The sequence below is a fragment of the Salvia splendens genome, chromosome 15, assembly GCF_004379255.2.
Source record: "Salvia splendens isolate huo1 chromosome 15, SspV2, whole genome shotgun sequence".
NCBI lineage: Eukaryota > Viridiplantae > Streptophyta > Magnoliopsida > Lamiales > Lamiaceae > Salvia > Salvia splendens.
Window position 1 is genome coordinate 20,078,981 of NC_056046.1, and position 22,506 is coordinate 20,101,486.

The 22,506-nt window shown below is 41.0% G+C and overlaps 2 protein-coding genes across 5 annotated transcripts; one reads left to right on the forward strand and one right to left on the reverse strand.

Annotated features, from left to right (window-relative positions):
- Nucleotides 1-214: 214 nt before the first annotated feature.
- LOC121766839 (mitochondrial import inner membrane translocase subunit TIM23-2-like) lies at nt 215-754 on the reverse strand. The gene is made up of 2 exons (XM_042163076.1): nt 666-754; nt 215-431 (listed from the first exon to the last, which is right to left on the reverse strand). The coding sequence occupies exons 1-2, from the start codon at nt 752-754 to the stop codon at nt 215-217; spliced, it is 306 nt and encodes a 101-aa protein (XP_042019010.1).
- A 2,256-nt stretch (nt 755-3,010) lies between these two features.
- LOC121767254 (protein ALTERED PHOSPHATE STARVATION RESPONSE 1-like) lies at nt 3,011-6,782 on the forward strand. 4 transcript variants are annotated; one of them, XM_042163484.1, is made up of 6 exons: nt 3,011-3,132; nt 3,283-4,349; nt 4,452-4,529; nt 4,816-5,015; nt 5,593-5,816; nt 5,941-6,782. In XM_042163484.1, the coding sequence occupies exons 2-6, from the start codon at nt 3,440-3,442 to the stop codon at nt 6,608-6,610; spliced, it is 2,082 nt and encodes a 693-aa protein (XP_042019418.1). In that variant the 5' UTR covers nt 3,011-3,132; nt 3,283-3,439; the 3' UTR covers nt 6,611-6,782. The 4 variants fall into 4 exon arrangements, with proteins under 4 accessions (XP_042019418.1, XP_042019419.1, XP_042019420.1 ...); XM_042163485.1 differs by having other exon boundaries at nt 3,029-3,127; XM_042163486.1 differs by having other exon boundaries at nt 3,039-3,132; nt 3,262-4,349.
- Nucleotides 6,783-22,506: the final 15,724 nt, after the last annotated feature.

Below are 22,506 nucleotides of genomic sequence, written 5' to 3' on the forward strand. Positions count from 1 at the left end.
CCGAACTCAAGTTCTACAAGTCCATCGCAATTTCTTGCTCAATTCCATCGTTGAATTGCAATTTCTTGCTCAACTCCTTCGTCATCGCATTTTACACCAAAATTAGATTCCACAACGTTTTTTTCCGAATTCAAATTCCAAAAAAAGTTTATATTCTCTCAAAGTAAAAATTTCAGAAATTTGAATAGAGATATAAAACCTACACAGAGAGAAATCAGGAAGCAACAGCAGCTCCTACCACCACGCCTCCAAGCGCTCCTGCCAGCGCCGCCGCCCTCGGCCCCGAGGCCGCCTTGTACAGCGCTCCAGTGGCCAATCCCGCCACGACGCTGTTGATCACGTCGTCCGTATCCCTCCACGTGACCATGCCGCTCTCGAGCCCAGTGTACATCAGCTCGATCACGCCGCAGCGGTTCCCGATCTGGCGCCCCCTGTGCCCCAAGCCGTTGAGGATCCGGTTGATTTTGAGCTTTGTGGTATCGGTTGGCTCGATCGCCTTGACCGCGGTGGCGAGGCCCTAGGCGGCGCCGGCGAGGTAGCCGATTCCGGTGTAGTAGGTGATGTTCTACCCCCAGGAGCGGCGCTACGCGATTGATTCGTCGGCTTGCACAAGAGGAAATCGGGGAAGTACTCAGCCGAAGTGAGGGATCGTCGGCTCAAGAAACGTATCTGGCTGGGCACTTTCAACATCGCCGAAGAGGCCTCCGCGGCTTATCTCGCGGCGAAGCTCCTCTAGGCGATCGGATTTGCCCATGAATTTGGTAAGATTGGATCACGATGATGATTATATGTTATGCAGCAATTCATGTTGAGATATTGAATTCCCAAAATGCCCTTGGACAAGTGTTTTTTCATAAAAATCTGAAAGTTTGTTTAAGCCATAGGATTAATTTGGAGTAACAAAATGTATGGCTGAGATTTGTTCTTTAGTTATACACTTAAAATTAGTTATACTTTGATCACTCCCCTATATATATATATGGTTGTGATCATATGATAACCCCTAATTTATGTGATAACCCTATAACCAAATCTGGACCACACATATTTTTTAAATATTTTTTCCTTACAATTGGCGTGATTCACTACTGGGCTTCAAACCCTCTCCATCACAGATCAATACCATCATAAATTAATAGAGAATCAAGGCTAACAATACGGAGTAATAGTTTATTATAATTTTATTGCTGTAACGATAAATTAATTCATGTATTATGATCCTCACTTTTTAATAGTCATCCAATAGTACATGCAGTGATATCACGTATACAAACAATTAAACAAACACACACACAAAAATCTAAAACTATCATTTTAAAACAAAAGTATTATTTTATCATTTGAAACTATCATTTTATCCGCTCAAACTATCATTTTATGATGCAAAAGTATCATTTATCATCCAAAAAATCTAAAACTATCATTATTAAAGAAAAGTATCATTTTATCATTTGAAACTATCATCTTATCCCCTCAAACTATCATTTTATGATGCAAAAGTATCATTTTTTCATCCAAAAAATCTAAAACTATCATTATTAAACAAAAGTATCATTTTATCATTTGAAACTATCATTTTATCCCCTCAAACTATCATTTTATGATGCAAAAGTATCATTTTATCATCCAAAAAATCTAAACTATCATTTTAAAACAAAAGTATCATTTTATCAACGATATTTTGTGGAATTTTGAGAAATGAAGACAACGAGGTTGCAAGAAATGAAGATAATGTTGTTGATCATGACTTCATAAATTGTTTTAGATTTGAATGTTGAAGTTTTATTAATTTGAATGCTATGAACAAGATTTGATTGTGATGAAGTTTTATTGTTTTGGGCTTTTTTAAATAGTTGAACACTTGAATTGTTATTTTAAATATTTTGGACACAATAGGTTTTTTTTTCGGTATACCGTTACCGTTACCATACCGTTATTACGGTATACCGTAATAACGGTATGGTAACCGGTATAAAAAAATATCATGCCGAATTTCCGGTATACCGAAAATTCGGTACGGTATCGGTATTGAATTTTTTCATACCGTACTTTCCGGTACGGTATGCGGTATGGCACGGTCGGTACGGTATACCGTACCGACCCACCCCTAGTAACTAGTACGTGGATGAGAAATTAAATTACAACAAAAAGTAAATTTCTAATTTTTATTTAATTTCAAAATTATTTCATGATTTACACACTTACAGTTAATATACACTCTCTCAGTCTCCTAAAAATATGAACATTTAAAATAACATAAGTTTTAATATAAAATTAGTAGAGTAAGAGAGATAGAAAGAAAAATGTATTCGTGGAAAAAAATTTTCTTAGATATAATTTTTTTTAAGAGACAGACTAGAAAGGGGGAAAGGGTTTTTATTTTTAGAGGACTGAGTTTATAATAAATATCAAGGTTGTTTGGGTTCAACCATTAAATTCACGCAATAATTAAGTGGTTTTTTTTACCAACGGCTTATAAATTAGGATAATGTTACCTATTAACGCTTACAAAATGTTATAACAAAAAGTAGCATTTTGAATACTCACTCACCCCAATTTAACAGAATCTAAAGCTGCAGAAAAAAGTTATTATAAGATACTTAGGAATCTTAAGACTTTCTAAAATAATAGAGACTCAGATATACTTTGCAATTGCATATTCTACACCAACAGCTTTCAATTCAGATTCTCGTATTAAAAAAACAAAAACAGAATATTTAAGCAGATCTAATGTGTAAGACAAATACAGAATTATGCATTAATTTCTAGTGATTAATCTAACACAAATAATACACGTATTTAATTCAAAAGTAACCAAACATTACATTAGGGGCATTAATGGTAGTACCTTTCACGACAACACAACAACTCTAAAAATAGAGATATGCAGGTAGCCGTTAAATGGGAAATCCCAGGGGCATTTTGGTCACGTCAAGCACATTTTATTTTATTTTATTTTATTTTTTGAATAATAAATTTGTACTCACATTAAAAAAAATATTCAAACCCACTCAAAAAGCGCAGCAAAACAAAATGTTTGCGCTTTGAAAAAGAAGAAGACACACTCGCACACATTCCATTTCAGCTGGCCCTCTCTCTCTCTCTCTAACCAGCTCTTCTGCAAAAAGTAAAGTGAGCTTCCGTGGTTTAATTCGTGGATTTTCCTATTTGCGTTAGTTTTCTTTTTCGTTACTTTTTTAGCATTCATCTCTTCTTCACTTGTGGAAAAAGTTTAAACTGAGCTGTTTATTTTGTTTACAGTTTTTTTTTGCTTTTATTTAGGTGAAGGTTTTGAGGAAGCAGTGAAATTAGAGAAATGATGATGATTAGTGCTGTTGAAAATTGAATTAGTGAGAAATTGAAGTGTGGAGGGTTTAGTGAGGGTTTAGAGGGGGATTGGTATGAACTAGGTCAGATCAATTGATTTTGTTGGAAAAGGATGGGAATAGCAAATTCAAAAGGTGAGAGGAGTAGTGCTTTGAAGCTGTGTAGAGAAAGGAAAAAGTTTATCAAGCAAGCGATTGATTCTAGGTATGCTTTAGCAGCTGCACATGTATCGTATGTTCAATCTCTTAGAAACCTAGGCATTTCCCTTAGGAGGTATGCAGAGGCTGAGGTTTTGGTGGAAACCTCTCTATCTGCTTCAGCAACCGAGCTCGATAAAACCCCCTCCCACTCGTTGTTCCCCTCCCCCTCTCCGTCTCACCTTGGTGGTACCTCCGATTCCAACGGAAGCCCCCTCTCGAAGGCTAGGGTTAGTTATATGAGGTCCTCTGGGGCTACTGCGTTTACTGTTAAGTTGAATACCAGGAATGCATTTGTTGAGGAAGGCGAATTTTCAATGCCTCCGCCACCTCCTCCGCCTCCGGATGACTCTGGTTGGGATTACTTTGACCCAGCTGACAAGAGTTTTAGGTTTCTAGGGGAAGATAGGAATGTTGATGCTGATGATGCGGGTATTTATGGCGATTCTGGGATTCATGAACACGAGGTGTCCATGACTCCCAAATTGGAGAGTCCTACTAATGGGAATGGGAGATTGGCGAATAGTCAGCAAAGGGTTGAGGGTGAAGTGAAGGATATGGCCGTTGGGAAAGAGGCGAGTGGGAAAATGGCTGGTAAGGCGTCTGCAGGGCAATCTAACTCGAAGATGAGCAAGCCTTTGGTGGAAAATGATATATGTGCTGAAAGGGAGGATCCTTCTGAGTTTATAACACACAGGGCAAAAGATTTTCTCTCTAGCACTAAGGACATTGATAGTCGATTCTTTAGAGCTTCTGAATCAGGAAGGGAGGTCTCAAGAATGCTCGAGGCCAACAAAATTCATGTTGGGTATACTGAAGCCAGAGGTAATGAACTTCTTTTTATGCCAAAATGTGATGTCCCGGAGAACGGGGCTTGCTTTTCCTGTGTAGTATGTGAGAATTAATTGTGCAGTTCTGTGTTTTTAGGAGCTTCATCAGCCTCAGTTTATTTAAACTCTTTTGGAGCAAGTTGTTGCCAAGGTGGAAGGGCTAATATATCTGATGGTATGCATGTTTGATGCAAGAGCTTTTGGGTGATTTTTTGTGCTTCTTGGTGGTGATCATAATTACGAGTATTTTTCGTTATTTATACTCTGTAAAATATTAGGCGGTGTCGTGGTGACTTCATTTATTACTATTTATGGCAAATTGCATTACCTTCATGTAAATAGCATGGACTGAAGTTGGGAATCTCATATCAATTTATTGAAAAGTTAATATTTAGAATCAAACCATCTTGCACAAGAATTAATGATAATATTCTAACTCTTAACATATGTTACAATGCCAGATCAAATTGTTACCAAGGTGATAACTTGGAAGAGGACGACATCATCAAAATCTTCTTCTTCCAGGAACCCTCTTGCAATGAAGGATGATGATGATAGTGGAAGCGAATACATTGACGAGTTCTGCATGATTTCTGGAAGTCACTCTTCCACACTTGATAGACTCTACGCATGGGAAAGAAAGTTATATGATGAAGTGAAGGTACTTGAACTCCTACTTGCAATATGATTAATTTTTGAGTAATACGTTTTTACCTTTGATGATTTAGTATTACGAATTGCATTTCAGCTTTTATTACAAATGCATAATTTTCTGCGTTGTTTACAGTAACCTCACTCCTCACTATGTATAATGTATTGATAATTGAGTTGGAAGGGCAGAGCAGAATTCTTGTTTCACTACTAAAAACTGGATAACGGTCATATGCTTGTCAATTATAACCGTTCCCCCCCTTCATATTTAATGCATCTTGCTTAAAATGCAAGTAAAAACAGGGGTTATATCATGCTTTGACTTAAAAATTGCATTCCGTTAGGTGCATTTTCAAGTATTGATCAATCAACCCTTCTTGCTTACCACCAAATCATACAAGCTTTTTAAAGAATCTATTTGCATGACATTTAAAAGTTGCTTCAGCGTATGTTTTACTCGATTATATGAATGTTTGCCATCAATTATGATGTGAAGCCCCATGAATGCTTTAGATCTGAGCAGAGATGTGATTGCTGAAAGCTGTCATCCATTGTTCCTTAATTTCAAGATATTTCTCTCTTTGTAGGCCAGTGAGTCCATACAGCGAGAATATGACCGAAAGTGTGATCAGCTCCGGCATCAATTTGCCAAGGATCTTAGCCCTCATGTAATCGACAAAACTCGGGCCGCTGTGAAAGATCTCCATTCAAGAATTAGAGTGGCACTTCATGCTGTTGATTCAATATCGAAACGGATAGAGAAAATGCGGGACGAAGAGCTGCTCCCACAGCTCCGAGAACTTATTCAAGGGTAAGATGGAATTTTCATTTCTCGACCCAAATATTTCTAATCATCATCATATGTCTTGGTTCACATTGAACCTTTTCTGTCATCCAAAGCCATTCTTGATTGTTATCTTTAATATCATTTCCAGACTGACAACAATGTGGAAAGCCATGCTCGAATGCCATCATTCACAGTACATCACCATCTCATTAGCATACCACACCAAAAGCTCGGCAGTAGCGCCACTAGGCGAAACACAGAGGCAGATCATAAACCAGCTCCAAGAAGAGGTTGAGTACTTCGGCCTAAGCTTTGCCGACTGGATCAACAGCTACACATCTTACGTGGAAGCTCTCAACAGCTGGCTGCAGAACTGTATTCTCCAACCACGGGAACGAAAGGGAAGACGGGTCTTCTCCCCGCCACGACGCAGCCTGGCACCATCCATCTTCGTCCTCTGTCGGGACTGGTCAGCTGGGATCAAATCTCTGCCATCTGAAGAAGTCAGTGACGCTATCAAAGCCTTCCTGGCCGACCTGCGACGCACTGTCAGAAACCAGTTGGAAGAGCCGCGCAAGGCAGGGAACACGGGTGAGTCCCAGACTGACGAAGCAGATGCCAAAGTCGAAGAAGACAAGGACGGGGACAGACCATCGCACATAAGCTGTGTGCAGCCGAGTTTGACAAAGGTTCTCGATAAGCTGACAAAATTCTCTGAGGCTTCGGTGAAGATGTGCGAAGATATTTGGCAGAAATGTGATACAGCTCGATATGCGTATGAGAACTACAGAGATCCACCAAGATCTTATAGCATTTGACAAATTTCGACTCATGGATGAAGATAGATGTAATCTGTAAATCACTGTGGTTTTTGGGAGAGATTTTATCGAGAAATTGGCAATTTTTAAGAGAGAATGTTCGTAAAGATCTCGTTTTGAGGGTGAAATCTTTTAAAGTCTTTATATCTTGTTTTGAGTTTTATGTTCTTTAGCACTCCTTTTGATTGATCTGCTAACTAATACCTCTGATTTAGGAGTACCTTTTACCATATATTCCAAAAAAAATACTTCTACAATGCATCAACTATTTTTTGCTGCAGCCATCGCATGTGGCGTGTGCTTCATGTCTTGTGAGAAGTATCACGAGTTGAAAGCTGATCCAGACTCATCGCTCAAGGAGTGGAGCATGGGGAAAGATAACGTGAAGACCTGCCCCGGGTGTGGGTCCACAGTCGAGAAGGTGGACGGGTGCAACCACATCGAGTCCAGGTGCGGGAGTCACGTTTGCTGGGTATGCTTGAATTCGTTTGACAGCTCCTACGACTGCTACAGCCATCTGAATTCTGCACACCCAAACATTGAGGTCGATAATGATGATATATGAACTATCTACTATGTTGTTTCTGCATCATTTCTTAGCATCTCACATCTCACGTGTTTGTCTATACTTAAGTATAACTTTTTTGCGATGTATGGGTCACATGTATTTTTCACGTAACGCGTTGAGATATGTAGCAAGTATTAGAGCATCCACAACGCTGTCCCCCCATCGTCCATTAAACTACTATTTGAGGGCCCCACTGTACTTTATTCCTCCATCCCTTAACTAAGGGACGGAACCTGCAATGCTCGGTCCCTTAACCGTCCCTTAAATTACTATTCATTAAATTTCATTTTTATTTTTTTTTCCAATCCAATTCAATTAAAACAAACACACTTTATTAAAATTAAAACAACATTAAAATTCAAAAAATAGAAAATGGACATAATTAAAATCCTAAAAAAATAAAAATGACATAATTTAATTTTCTCTGCCAAAGTTTTCCCAAATGTGCTCAATTAGATCCTCTTGGAGTTGGGCGTGGGCGCTAGAGTCGCGTGTCCTTGCCCGAATAGACAACCGTTCTTGTATTGACGGATGCGCTCCACTTCGCGGCGGACTACTTGCGGTTGAGCTTACGAGGGATTCGGGGTCGAACCAATTTCCCGCCTCGGGTCCTTCGTCTTGGACAATCATGTTGTGCAAGATTATGCACGTATACATGATGTCGACCATGCTCTACATGAACCACGAACGAGCCGGGGCTTTGATGATGTTGAAGCGCGCTTGGAGAACCCCGAACGCCCTCTCCACATCCTTGCCAGCAGCCTCCTGCTTCTGCGCAAAAAGAGCCTGCTTTGGGTTCGCAGGCCTGTTGCACGTCTTCACGAAGGTCGGCCACTTCGGGTAGATGCCGTCGGCGAGATAGTACCCCATTTTATATAGCCGGTTGTTGGCGACGAAGTTGATGGCCGACGCTTTACCATCCAAAACTTCGGTAAAGAGGTAGGACCGGTGGAGCACGTTTATGTCGTTGTTCGAGCTAGGGACTCCAAAGTAAGCGTGCCAGATCCAAAGCTGGTAGTCGGCAACGGCCTCGAGTACAACGGTTGGGTGGGTGCCTTTGTGGCCGCTCGTGTAGGACCCCCTCCAAGCCACCGGGCAATTATTCCATTGCCAGTGCATGCAATCGATACTGCCAAGCATCCCGGGGAATCCGTGCAATTGTTCGTGCAGGTCGAGGAGGAACTAACAATCGGTCGTGCTTGCCCTCCGGAGAAATTCGTCGATTAAGGCTGCCCGGACGCCTATGCAGAATTTGAGCAAGCACATGCGCCCAGTGGTGTCTCCGATGTGGAGGTATTCGTCGAACATGTCGGCCGTTTGTCTAGTCGCAAGCTGACGGATTGCTGCAGTACATTTCTGCAGCGTCGTGTGGCTGGGACGCCCGACCGCGTCGAACCCTCCTCGGAAGAACTCTTCCCGGGCCGCCAAAGTATTCGCGATGTGGAGAAATAGCGGTTTACTCATGCGGAAAGGGGGACGGAAGTAGGTTTCTCCCCAAATCGGGTTATCGCAGAAGTAGTCGCATACTAACCTTGCGGCGGCTTCCTCCCGGTTGCGATGGATGTATGTCCGGGAGCGTCGTGGAAGCGGCGCGGCTTCCTCCGCCTCTCGGCGTCGATCTTCTTCAAGTGATTGTTCCATTAGTTGACGCATTTGCTAAAAAGGATCCATTTGTTTGAGTTGATTTAAGATGAAATTGGAGTGGTTATAGAGAGGATTTGAGAGGAATAAATGTGTGTTTGTGTGTGAAATGAGTATGAAATAGGATTATTTATAGAGTAAATAAATAAAAAAAATTTTAAAAAAATAATAAATTAACGGTAACATTACCGTTTGAAAAATAAATTTTTTTTATTAAAATTCGAATTAAAAAAAAACGAATTATTGCGTCATCCGTGACGACGCCCACTCACGGGCCAGCGAGTGGGCGTCACGCATGCATCGGGGGCGCGACATGTCGCCTGGGTGCGTGACGGGACGGCGTGTCCCTTGTCTCGTGGATACGGGCTACGGGACGGGACGAACGTTGCAACGCGTCCCGCGGCGGAACCGTCCCTCCGGGACGGAACGTGTAACATCCCATACTTTTGTGACCCTTTTTATTATGTTATTGGAATTTTGGGGAATTCTGAAACGTTTGATTCTATGTGATTAAGTGCTTTGTATGAAATAAATTGACGTGGTTATTGTGGAATGACGAGCTTGAGATTTATGTTATTCCAATGTGGGGAAATAATTAATAGGATCATGCATTTATCCTTTCTCGAGTCGATTCATTGAAATATTCGGCCCTTCCTAATTATTGAAATAATACTTCTTCTTGTGGATTTAATTAATTATTTTGGGATACTTATCCAAATTAAATCCAAACCAAATGACCCATAAGTTGTACTACATGAAATTCGAACTCCATTTTATTTTTCCTTGGGAGTTTTCGAAAATTTCCTATAGGAGAAAGAATTAATATCCTTTTGATTTAATTGGTACTTTATTGACTCCCTTCCTTTGAATTTAATCCAATTAAATCATGTGATAATGTATTTCTTCACCCAAAATAAATAGAGAGTTGGGATATTTTTCCTTGGCTATTTAGCCTAGCATTTTCGGCCCCCTCCAATAAAATTGGAGAATATTTTAATTGTTTCCTAATTTGTGGGATCCCTTTTTATTCAAATAAATTCCTATGTCTAATTAATTGGGGATGTGAATATTTTTTTTTCTTCTATTGTTCCTCCATATCACACGCCCCTATGCATTATTTCCTTTGTGGGAATTTAATTAATTATTGCCTTTTTATGGGAGCCTTTTTCCATAAAGAAATTACCTAATTTAAATCCTATTCTATTTAATTGGGGATTTAAATAATTTCCTTGTACAAATTTCCTCTTGAAATTTTCGGCCCCCACCATATTAATTCCTACTTGGAGATTTAATTTAATTTATTTTGTTCCCTTGTTTATGGAATATTCACCTTTAATTCCTAATTTGTGAATATTCTCTCCAAGTAAATATTGCTATATCTCCTTGTAATTAAATTAACAAATTTTGACTTCCCCACCATTCAAACCACACGCCTACTTCTATACCTAATTGTGGGAATTTTATTTTTTTTATCTCCCACAATTTAATTAATTCATGAGGTGTGGATTATTTTAACCTAGACTATAAATATTAATAACATCAACCCTAGCCCCCATTCCCCAAAAATATCGTCCACTCCTTTCTCCCTCACTCCCACACGGTTTGTCTCCTCCATCACTCTCCCCTCTCCAAAAACCTTCCATTCAAGCTTTGATCTTGCTTCCGCTGAAGTTATCTTCGAGAAACTCCGACGAATCGCTCCATTCCACGTTTCTACCGTTTTCGTTTTGTTAAAAGGAAGGTATAATCGCACACTTCTCCTCCTCTTCCGTTTTTGAACCATGTTTTGGGTCCTACATGCATGTAGAGAGTGTAGGTTGATAGATCGCAAGTTTTAACGGGGGAAAAATCGTGTGTCGTAAGAACTTGTTTGATTTTTGCATTGTTGGTTGAAATCATGTGTGTTGGATCGAAATATGTGGTGATGATATGAGTTTGTATGCAAATATGTGTATGAGTAACGTGTAAGCATGATGATGTGTTTTCGAGCATGAAGAATCGGTGTTTTCGTTGTGGAGATTTAAAAACCCTATTTTCGAATTTGAACCAGAACTCTGTGACGCTCGACCAGTGACTTATGATCTGTATTCGACCCATCAAACGAACGAATTTTGCTACGAAATTTTTACTGAGTAAACTTCAAGATGTTTTCTGTGTCTCGTGGAATTTCAGCCTGTTTTATCGAAAAATGAATTTTTAATAAATATTTGAAGTCGACTGCGAAAATCTGCCAGAAACGTGAGTTCTCGCCATGAATGTTTCGTTTTCTGTTTAACTGACCAAATGAACTCCGATTGATGTAATTCTTGAACTATATGAAAATTTTAAGTGTCTTCTGTGTTTTGTTAAATTTTCAGCCTTTTTGGGAATCGTATGAATTTATGGTGAATTTTTCAAATAAACTGCGCAATACTGTCAGAAATTGTATGTTCCGACCAGAGAGTTCAATATGTGATATGACTGACTAAATGACGTGATTTCGATATGAAAATTTTCATGGATGAACTTGAATGTGTCCTCTATATCGTGACCAAAATTTAGCATGTTTTGAGGTCGGGTGAATTTAAAGTGATTTTTACAAAACAGTCGCGCAATTCTTCCAGTTTTCTTCCTTGATTAAATGACACTTAGTTTCAAGTTTAAAAGTGTTATTTGATGCATGTATGTGCAAGGACCGTGTTTAAATGTTGAAATCACTTGCGATAAGTTGAAAGGTGTTACGTGTGTTTTATACCCTTGTGATGCATGTTGGGTTTTGGGATTGAGGAGAACGATGAGAGAGAAACGATAGGACATGCATAGTGATATGTTGTTGTGTGAGACTGACTTGTGTTGTCGTTGACAAGGGTGTTGTGTTTTCGTGAACTCGAGGATCGAGAGTTGCTAGGTTGGGTTGTGATTTTGCTAAGAGAACGAGGTGGGCTTTCCTTTCAAACCTCTTTATTTTTCCGAAAAATATTATGTGGAGATACAAGGGTGGTTTAACTGTTATGTCATGCCATGGACTGTTTTTGTTATGAGATTGTGTGCCTGATGCCTAGTTCGTATGAGTTTACTCCGTTAGGCTATATGGCTGTTTTGTGAAACGAATTCGGGTCCGAGTAGGGCCGTAAACCCTATCGGGCTGTGTACACTGGTGGGATCGTGAGCCGTCCTTGCAAGTCGGCCGGTCTCGTGGGCGAATAGTGTGGCCACACTTTCGTCGCACTGTGGTTGTGACTGTTGGATTGATGTGAAAAGTGGGGAGATTATTTGACTGGCCAGTCTATGAAACTTTTTGTGTTCTCGTGATATTTTCTTTACTGCGTATAAAACTCGAGATCACTGGTATGGATGACATAACTTGATAAATGTTTTCGGCATGAGCCCATTGAGTACAACAAGTACTCAGCCCTGCATTTTCTTTTAAAAATTTTGCAGGTTGAGCGGGATGTTGCGGTGGATGTTGAGCTGGCTAGAGACCTTAGGATACGTTGTGTCGTCATACATAGGCGTGATCCTTGACTCTCCTTGAACCTTATTTATCCGCTGCTATGTTTTAATTTATGTCTTAAGACCGTAAGCTTTTCGTTTTGGTGTTGGGACATGTATGGTGGTGTTAGGATTTAAACGTGCATCTACGTTGTCTTTTGAAAATGGTATTCTCCGAATTTAAGTTAAGTGCTTGTTCTACTTTAGTTTTTAGTTATTATATTTCTTAAGTCTAATTTTTCCCTTTGTCTTTCTAAAAGTATTTTATCTTATGTCTTTTCAAAAAAATATAACCTTAAAATCTTTAAACTAAGTTGTTTTCCTTTCTTCAAATCAATTAAGTTGTTCTTTTTAAATTGTAATCCATGCATGTCGGTCACGATCGCCGCGTTTGTGGTACCCCTTGCATGGGCGGTCGTGACAGAGTGGTATCAGAGCTTTGTTCTTTCGCTCTGGTCCGAGAGTCTTCTTTCACTTTAAGTCTAAGTTAGTGAACCCTTATTTGACTAGAAGTGTCATGAAGGCTCAACATCCAAAGCATCACGCTCAACCGATGAAAGTGAGGTATGTTTAAATTGTTGGAAGTATGGAAGAGTAGTGCATGAAAATGTATGATGATATGATATGACGTTGACAAGTTTATGCATGTGAATGAATGATATGCATGAGGATGAGTTGTAATGGAATGGTTATACGAGCATGATTGACATAATACCTTGAGCATGTGCTATGTTTATGATTATGATGTTGTAATAGCATGATTTCGTGGAGTACAAGTATGATTGACATGATAATTGAGACATGTATTGTATGTGCAAAGGTGATATCGATATGGCATGAATACTTGTGAGTATGAACTAAGTGATGTTGCTAAATGTGTTTTATGCGCGAAAATACTACAACGATAGCATGCAAAGATATGAAACGTTAAGACAACGACAAACTTTCGAACTACGCGACCAACTTAAGAACTTTTTCGAACAAACAATAATGCTTTTGGGTTTTAAAAGAAACTTTCGTCTTCACATAGATGGTGCGAACGAAACGAACCGCGCTTAAGAGCAGTCAGTATAGTGCCAGAATGCGACAAGCGATATACGATTACGACCACTATGAGAGAGAGGAAGGCAAGGCCTTGAGAGAGGTTGTCGCCCGTTTTGAGACCCTATGGCGAGATGTCTGCGGGTACCATGTAACGGCCTATGGTGGCATAAGAAGACTAATTGAGTTGATGCCCGACAATTGGGAGTCTTGGATGGAAACAACAGCCAGTCGGTTCACGTGGTACGAACCAAGAAACCAGATGATGGCTGGCGACATGAAAGGTTTCCTAAAGGCCTTAACCTGTGCTTTGATTGACTCACGTTCCGAGCGACCACCATCGACAGAGAAAGAAGAAGATGAAACCGTTTGGGAAGACAAAGATGTGATCGAGGTTAAACCAACGGCAGTAAGAGAAGCCGTACCACAAGGAGGCATGGTTCCAGGTTTCGAAGATGACTACGTGGATGTTAACACGGATGATAGTATGGATGACGAAGAATATTTCCGTATGCTTGAGGAGTACCACGTAGAAGAGGAAGAGGACCCGGAAGAGGAAGAAGACCCGGAAGAGGATATTAGCACTAGATAGATGTGTGATGTTGTTTTCTTTTCCTTAAGTTGTTAAGACAGTGGAAGTAGCACCTTTTTGTTTTCCGAACAAATGCTTCTGTTTTCCTTTCCACGTTATTTATGGAAGTTTCCCTTTTCACGTGCTTTTAAGTAATTGTGTTTTATCGTATCGTACGCGTGCATGAAAGCGATGATGTTTTAATAACGATGTACTCACAACGGTGCTAACCTGTGTTTTAGATCAACATGCCCCCGAGACGTAGACGTGGTCCGCGTGTGGAGAACAATGTGGGGGAGCAGACAGAAGGAAGTGTCGGCAATCCACCCCCGCCTCCACCACCACCTCTACCCCTACCAAACGAAAGGGAGTATATCAAAGCCTTTCGCAAAGAGAACCCACCCAAATTCGACGGGTTGGGAGAGCCCCCGAAGGAGGAGGCATGGGTGCGCGATATTGAGCGTATCTTTGAGTTCATGGGATGCACGGACAGAGAACGCCTGGCCTGCGTGACTTATCAGCTGACAGGACCCGCTGACTTTTGGTGGGAAACAAAGAAGAGAACCATGGACCCCGCTCGCCGTGAGGTGCTTACTTGGGAGGATTTTAAGAGGTGTACAACAAGTATGTTCCGGAAAGTTATCGGCGGGCGAAGGTAGTGGAGTTCCACACGTTGAAGCAAGGAAGTATGACGGTCACAGAGTACGACCGCGCCCTATGTGAGATGACGCGTTATGCGCCAGAATTGGTGGATACAGACTAGAAGAGGGCTGCGAAGTTCCGTTCCGGCCTTAGGACAGAGATAAGGGTCGCAGTGGCTAGTCGGAGGGGAATTCCTTATTCCGAGGTGTTGGGCTGTGCCTTAGATGTGGAGGAAGCACTGCCCAAGAGTGAGAGGACAACAAACCCTACCCCATCTGCACCCCAAGCGAACTTTAGAGACAAAAGGAAATGGGAGGGAAACCGAGCTCATTTTGACAACAAGAGGCGTTTCTCCACTTTTCGGCAACCGCAGAATCATGGGCGCCAAATTGTGCCACAGCAGAGGGGAAACCCACAGAGAACACCCTACTGTAATCGGTGCTCCAAGCATCATGTTGGGGAGTGCCGAGTTGGAGGCATTCGGTGTTATGCCTGCGGTGGAAACGGGCACATGTCTCGAGAGTGCCCAAACAACAACAAAGGTGGAGTGAAGAACGGGCAAGGACAGAGACCACCACAGCAGCCTCAACCAATCCGACAAGTGGCCCCACAGCAAGCAAGGGTGTACGCACTCAAAGGGAACCAAGGGCAGGGACCCCAAGCCAGCAAGGGCAAGGAGAATTTGGCAGGTATGGGAACGCTCCAACAACTGCCTATTATTGTGCTGTTTGATACGGGTGCTTCGCACTCTTTTATTTCCGTGTCATGTGTGAATGCCTTAGAACTCCCTACTGCTATGCTTGAATCGAGTTTGAATGTGTCTTCACCGGTTGGAGGATTGATTGATATTGTGAGAACTTGCTCGAACATAGAGTTTGTGTTAGGAGAACTAGAAGTAGTGGCCCAACTTTTGCACGTTATGCCTTTGGAGAATGTGGACATAATCTTGGGAATGGATTGGCTTACCGAGAACCACGCAACGATTTACTGTAAAGAGAGGCAGATTTCCTTTCAAGCCCCGGGCGAAGAGCCGACTATCTTGTATGGGATCTCCATGAACCGACGAACCTCCATAATCTCCGCATTGCAAGCAACTACGATGATAAGGAAAGGACGTCCAGCGTATCTGGTATACTTGAATGGGGAAGAAAAGAAAGAATTGAGGGTGGAAGACGTGGCAGTGGTGCGAGATTTTCCCGAGGTGTTCCCCGAAGCTTTACCAGGACCGCCACCCGACAGACAGGTGGAGTTCACCATTGATTTAGAACCAGGATCAGCGCCAGTATCAAAGGCGCCATACCGAATGGCACCTAAGGAGTTGGCCGAGTTGATGGTCCAGTTGCAGGAACTGTTGGACTTGGGTTTCATTCGACCCAGTGTGTCACCATGGGGAGCGCCAGTTCTGTTCGTTAAGAAGAATGACGGAACGATGAGAATGTGCATCGACTATCGTGAGCTTAACAAGATGACTTTGAAGAATAAGTACCCACTGCCAAGGATTGACGACTTGTTTGACCAACTTCGAGGAGCGGGCATATTCTCGAAAATGGATTTGAGATCAGGGTATCATCAACTAAAGGTCCGACGAGAGGATGTGCCTAAGACTGCTTTTCGCACTCATTATGGCCATTATGAATTCGTCGTGATGCCATTTGGGCTGACCAACGCCCCAGCCGTTTTCATGGACTTGATGAACCGAGTTTTCCACGAGTATCTTGACAAGTTTGTGTTAGTCTTCATCGACGACGTGTTGGTATACTCGAAGAACGAGGAGGAGCATGGACAACACCTACGAACAGTGTTGGAAACGTTGCAAAGAGAGAAACTTTATGACAAGTTTAGTAAGTGTGAGTTTTGGTTGACTCGAGTGTACACCAACGGTCATATTGTGACGGCAAATGGGATTCAAGTAGACCCAGCAAAGGTCGAGGCCGTACAGAATTGGAAATCGCCGAAAACGCCAAGTGAAATCCGCAGTTTCTTGGGATTGGCGGGATATTATCGACGCTTCATTGAAGGATTCTCTAAGATTGCGAGACCGATGACGCAACTACTAAAGAAGGGAATCAAGGTAGTTTGGACGCCAGAGTGCGAGGCGAGTTTCCAACTATTGAAGGAGAAATTGACTACAGCACCAGTCCTAGCGGTACCAGAACCCGACAAGGACTTCGCCGTCTACACGGACGCGTCAAAAGTAGGACTAGGATGCGTGTTGATGCAGGATGGGAAGGTGATAGCATATGCTTCCCGACAGTTGAGACCAAATGAGTTGAATTTTCCGACGCATGATTTGGAGTTAGCAGCAGTGGTGCACGCGCTGAAAATTTGGAGACATCATCTCTATGGAGTGAGATGCGAAATCTTTACGGATCACAAGAGTCTCAAGTACTTCTTCGAGCAGAAGGAGCTAAACATGCGACAACGACGTTGGTTAGAGGTCGTGAAAGACTATGACTGTGGTATTAACTACCATCCGGGCAAGGCGAACGTGGTCGCCGATGCTTTGAGTAGGAAGAACCAACCTCAACTGGCTTATTTCCTAACGCAAGAGGAAGCTTTGATTCACGAGTTCGACAAGATGAGTTTGAAGATAGTAAAAGCGCCCGAGACAGTAGGTGCAAGGTTGGCGTTGCTAGTGATTGAGCCAGATTGGAGAACCAAGCTCATAGAAGCCCAGCGACGTGATGGAAAGTTGGAGGAGTTACGTGCGAAGGTGAGAGCCGAGAAGCTTGATCATTACTGTGAGGAGGCGGATAATGCTTTGACGTATGATGGACGATTGTGTGTGCCGAGCGAGGAGGCGCTAAAAGAGGAGATTTTGAGTGAAGCGCACGACACGCCTTACACCGCACACCCCGGAAGCACGAAGATGTATCGGGATTTGAAGTAACGGTTTTGGTGGAATGGAATGAAAGGGGACGTCGCGTCATTTGTGGAACGATGTCTGGCATGCCAACAAGTGAAGGCCTTACACCAACGGCCATATGGGAAGTTACAACCGCTTGAGATTCCCGAATGGAAGTGGGAGCATCTAGCTATGGATTTCGTGACGGGTTTTCCAAGGTCACAAAGGGGTAACACCGCAATCTGGGTAATCGTTGATCGACTTACTAAAAGCGCGCACTTCTTACCGATTAAGATTACTTATGGCGCGGACAAACTAGCAAAGCTCTACGTGAACGAGATTGTGCGATTGCACGGAGTGCCAAAGACCATTGTATCCGACCGCGATACGAAGTTCACATCAAAGTTTTGGATGAGTATGCAACGCGAATTGGGCACACATCTGAACTTCAGCACTGCATATCACCCGCAATCGGATGGGCAGTCCGAGAGGACGATTCAAACACTTGAAGATATGTTGCGAGCAGTTGTCTTAGATCGAGGGGAAAGTTGGGAAACAGTTCTACCATTGGTTGAATTCGCCTACAACAATAGCTATCAAGCGACGATCGACATGGCTCCGTACGAAGCTTTGTATGGCAGGAAGTGTCAATCCCCACTTTATTGGGATGAAGTCGGCGAGAGGAAGATGTTAGGGCCCGATGCTATAAAGGAGATGACTGAAATTGTGCATCAAATCCGCGCAAGGATCAAGGAAGCTCAAGATAGACAGAAGTCGTACACGGGCCAGCGAGTGGGCGTCACGCATGCATCGGGGGCGCGACATGTCGCCTGGGTGCGTGACGGGACGGCGTGTCCCTTGTCTCGTGGATACGGGCTACGGGACGGGACGAACGTTGCAACGCGTCCCGCGGCGGAACCGTCCCTCCGGGACGGAACGTGTAACATCCCATACTTTTGTGACCCTTTTTATTATGTTATTGGAATTTTGGGGAATTCTGAAACGTTTGATTCTATGTGATTAAGTGCTTTGTATGAAATAAATTGACGTGGTTATTGTGGAATGACGAGCTTGAGATTTATGTTATTCCAATGTAGGGAAATAATTAATAGGATCATGCATTTATCCTTTCTCGAGTCGATTCATTGAAATATTCGGCCCTTCCTAATTATTGAAATAATACTTCTTCTTGTGGATTTAATTAATTATTTTGGGATACTTATCCAAATTAAATCCAAACCAAATGACCCATAAGTTGTACTACATGAAATTCGAACTCCATTTTATTTTTCCTTGGGAGTTTTCGAAAATTTCCTATAGGAGAAAGAATTAATTTCCTTTTGATTTAATTGGTACTTTATTGACTCCCTTCCTTTGAATTTAATCCAATTAAATCATGTGATAATGTATTTCTTCACCCAAAATAAATAGAGAGTTGGGATATTTTTCCTTGGCTATTTAGCCTAGCAATTTCGGCCCCCTCCAATAAAATTGGAGAATATTTTAATTGTTTCCTAATTTGTGGGATCCCTTTTTATTCAAATAAATTCCTATGTCTAATTAATTGGGGATGTGAATATTTTTTTTTCTTCTATTGTTCCTCCATATCACACGCCCCTATGCATTATTTCCTTTGTGGTAATTTAATTAATTATTGCCTTTTTATGGGAGCCTTTTTCCATAAAGAAATTACCTAATTTAAATCTTATTCTATTTAATTGGGGATTTAAATAATTTCCTTGTACAAATTTTCTCTTGAAATTTTCGGCCCCCACCATATTAATTCCTACTTGGAGATTTAATTTAATTTATTTTGTTCCCTTGTTTATGGAATATTCACCTTTAATTCCTAATTTGTGAATATTCTCTCCAAGTAAATATTGCTATATCTCCTTGTAATTAAATTAACAAATTTTGACTTCCCCACCATTCAAACCACACGCCTACTTTTATACCTAATTGTGGGAATTTTATTTTTTTTTATCTCCCACAATTTAATTAATTCATGAGGTGTGGATTATTTTAACCTAGACTATAAATATTAATAACATCAACCCTAGCCCCCATTCCCCAAAAATATCGTCCACTCCTTTCTCCCTCACTCCCTACGGTTTGTCTCCTCCATCACTCTCCCCTCTCCAAAAACCTTCCATTCAAGCTTTGATCTTGCTTCCGTTGAAGTTATCTTCGAGAAACTCCGACGAATCGCTCCATTCCACGTTTCTACCGTTTTCGTTTTGTCAAAAGGAAGGTATAATCGCACACTTCTCCTCCTCTTCCGTTTTTGGACCATGTTTTGGGTCCTACATGCATGTAGAGAGTGTAGGTTGATAGATCGCAAGTTTTAACGGGGGAAAAATCGTGTGTCGTAAGAACTTGTTTGATTTTTGCATTGTTGGTTGAAATCATGTGTGTTGGATCGAAATATGTGGTGATGATATGAGTTTGTATGCAAATATGTGTATGAGTAACGTGTAAGCATGATGATGTGTTTTCGAGCATGAAGAATCGGTGTTTTCGTTGTGGAGATTTAAAAACCCTATTTTCGAATTTGAACCAGAACTCTGTGACGCTCGACCAGTGACTTATGATCTGTATTCGACCCATCAAACGAACGAATTTTGCTACGAAATTTTTACTGAGTAAACTTCAAGATGTTTTCTGTGTCTCGTGTGAATTTCAGCCTGTTTTATCGAAAAATGAATTTTTAATAAATATTTGAAGTCGACTGCGCAAATCTGCCAGAAACGTGAGTTCTCGCCATGAATGTTTCGTTTTCTGTTTGACTGACCAAATGAACTCCGATTGATGTAATTCTTGAACTATATGAAAATTTTAAGTGTCTTCTGTGTTTTGTTAAATTTTCAGCCTTTTTGGGAATCGTATGAATTTATGGTGAATTTTTCAAATGAACTGCGCAATACTGTCAGAAATTGTATGTTCCGACCAGAGAGTTCAATATGTGATATGACTGACTAAATGACGTGATTTCGATATGAAACTTTTCATGGATGAACTTGAATGTGTCCTCTATATCGTGACCAAAATTTAGCATATTTTGAGGTCGGGTGAATTTAAAGTGATTTTTACAAAACAGTCGCGCAATTCTTCTAGTTTTCTGCCTTGATTAAATGACACTTAGTTTCAAGTTTAAAAGTGTTATTTGATGCATGTATGTGCAAGGACCGTGTTTAAATGTTGAAATCACTTGCGATAAGTTGAAAGGTGTTACGTGTGTTTTATACCCTTGTGATGCATGTTGGGTTTTGGGATTGAGGAGAACGATGAGAGAGAAACGATAGGACATGCATAGTGATATGTTGTTGTGTGAGACTGACTTGTGTTGTCGTTGACAAGGGTGTTGTGTTTTCGTGAACTCGAGGATCGAGAGTTGCTAGGTTGGGTTGTGATTTTGCTAAGAGAACGAGGTGGGCTTTCCTTTCAAACCTCTTTATTTTTCCGAAAAATATTATGTGGAGATACAAGGGTGGTTTAACTGTTATGTCATGCCATGGACTGTTTTTGTTATGAGATTGTGTGCCTGATGCCTAGTTCGTATGAGTTTACTCCGTTAGGCTATATGGCTGTTTTGTGAAACGAATTCGGGTCCGAGTAGGGCCGTAAACCCTATCGGGCTGTGTACACTGGTGGGATCGTGAGCCGTCCTTGCAAGTCGGCCGGTCTCGTGGGCGAATAGTGTGGCCACACTTTCGTCGCACTGTGGTTGTGACTGTTGGATTGATGTGAAAAGTGGGGAGATTATTTGACTGGCCAGTCTATGAAACTTTTTGTGTTCTCGTGATATTTTCTTTACTGCGTATAAAACTCGAGATCACTGGTATGGATGACATAACTTGATAAATGTTTTCGGCATGAGCCCATTGAGTACAACAAGTACTCAGCCCTGCATTTTCTTTTAAAAATTTTGCAGGTTGAGCGGGATGTTGCGGTGGATGTTGAGCTGGCTAGAGACCTTAGGATACGTTGTGTCGTCATACATAGGCGTGATCCTTGACTCTCCTTGAACCTTATTTATCCGCTGCTATGTTTTAATTTATGTCTTAAGACCGTAAGCTTTTCGTTTTGGTGTTGGGACATGTATGGTGGTGTTAGGATTTAAACGTGCATCTACGTTGTCTTTTGAAAATGGTATTCTCCGAATTTAAGTTAAGTGCTTGTTCTACTTTAGTTTTTAGTTATTATATTTCTTAAGTCTAATTTTTCCCTTTGTCTTTCTAAAAGTATTTTATCTTATGTCTTTTCAAAAAAAATATAACCTTAAAATCTTTAAACTAAGTTGTTTTCCTTTCTTCAAATCAATTAAGTTGTTCTTTTTAAATTGTAATCCATGCATGTCGGTCACGATCGCCGCGTTTGTGGTACCCCTTGTATGGGCGGTCGTGACAGAACGTGAGCCGCGCGGGACGCGTAGTGGATGCTCTTAGGGGTTTAATGGTTGCCTATAGTTGTTTCCAAAAAGCTTGACGGAGAGATTTTCCGATAGCGAATTATCACGATTCACGATTAACGATAAAATTATGGACTCTCTTCCCTGATATATTCATGTATTATGAATCGTAGAAATATTTGGTTAATATGATTATTATATTTATTATTACATTTCTATGATTTTTACAGATTTTGCAAAATGTAAAATACAATTATAACCCACATAGCTAAAATAAAATGAAGCTCTGAAAAGATACATTTCACAAGTGAAAAATAATAAAGAAATTAAGCCAAATACCGCGAGTATACCTATTTTATTAACTAATCATAAATTAAGTCATGCTCATGCACCTTTACATGTTGTGCACATTGTATACATATAGGGTCCACTATAAGCGTAAACATGTCTATATATAAATAAACTACTACTTTTATTCCTATTAGTCTCTTGACAAGCGTTCTCATGTATCAATCTATTTATAAATGATTCGTCATACAAGAAAATGAACGATATGTAACATTTAAAAAAACGTACTTCATTACAGGATTTGACTTTACATAGTTAACATAATATCTATCATTCTCTAGTATATGACTAATCTATCAATATCTAAAGGGACAGTTTTTTAGAGTCTATGTGGCACACTTTTGAGCGGGAAGACTATCTA

Bases quoted from the DNA above. Each gene is read 5' to 3' on its own strand.
- LOC121766839 (XM_042163076.1), bottom strand. From the start codon at position 754: ATGGGCAAATCCGATCGCCTAGAGGAGCTTCGCCGCGAGATAAGCCGC. The intron at 432-665 runs GTTTCTTGAGCC...CTTGGGGCACAG, and splicing joins GAAAGTGCCCAGCCAGATAC to GGGGCGCCAGATCGGGAACC.
- LOC121767254 (XM_042163484.1), top strand. From the start codon at position 3,440: ATGGGAATAGCAAATTCAAAAGGTGAGAGGAGTAGTGCTTTGAAGCTG. The intron at 4,530-4,815 runs GTATGCATGTTT...TTACAATGCCAG, and splicing joins AAGGGCTAATATATCTGATG to ATCAAATTGTTACCAAGGTG. The intron at 5,016-5,592 runs GTACTTGAACTC...CTCTCTTTGTAG, and splicing joins AGTTATATGATGAAGTGAAG to GCCAGTGAGTCCATACAGCG.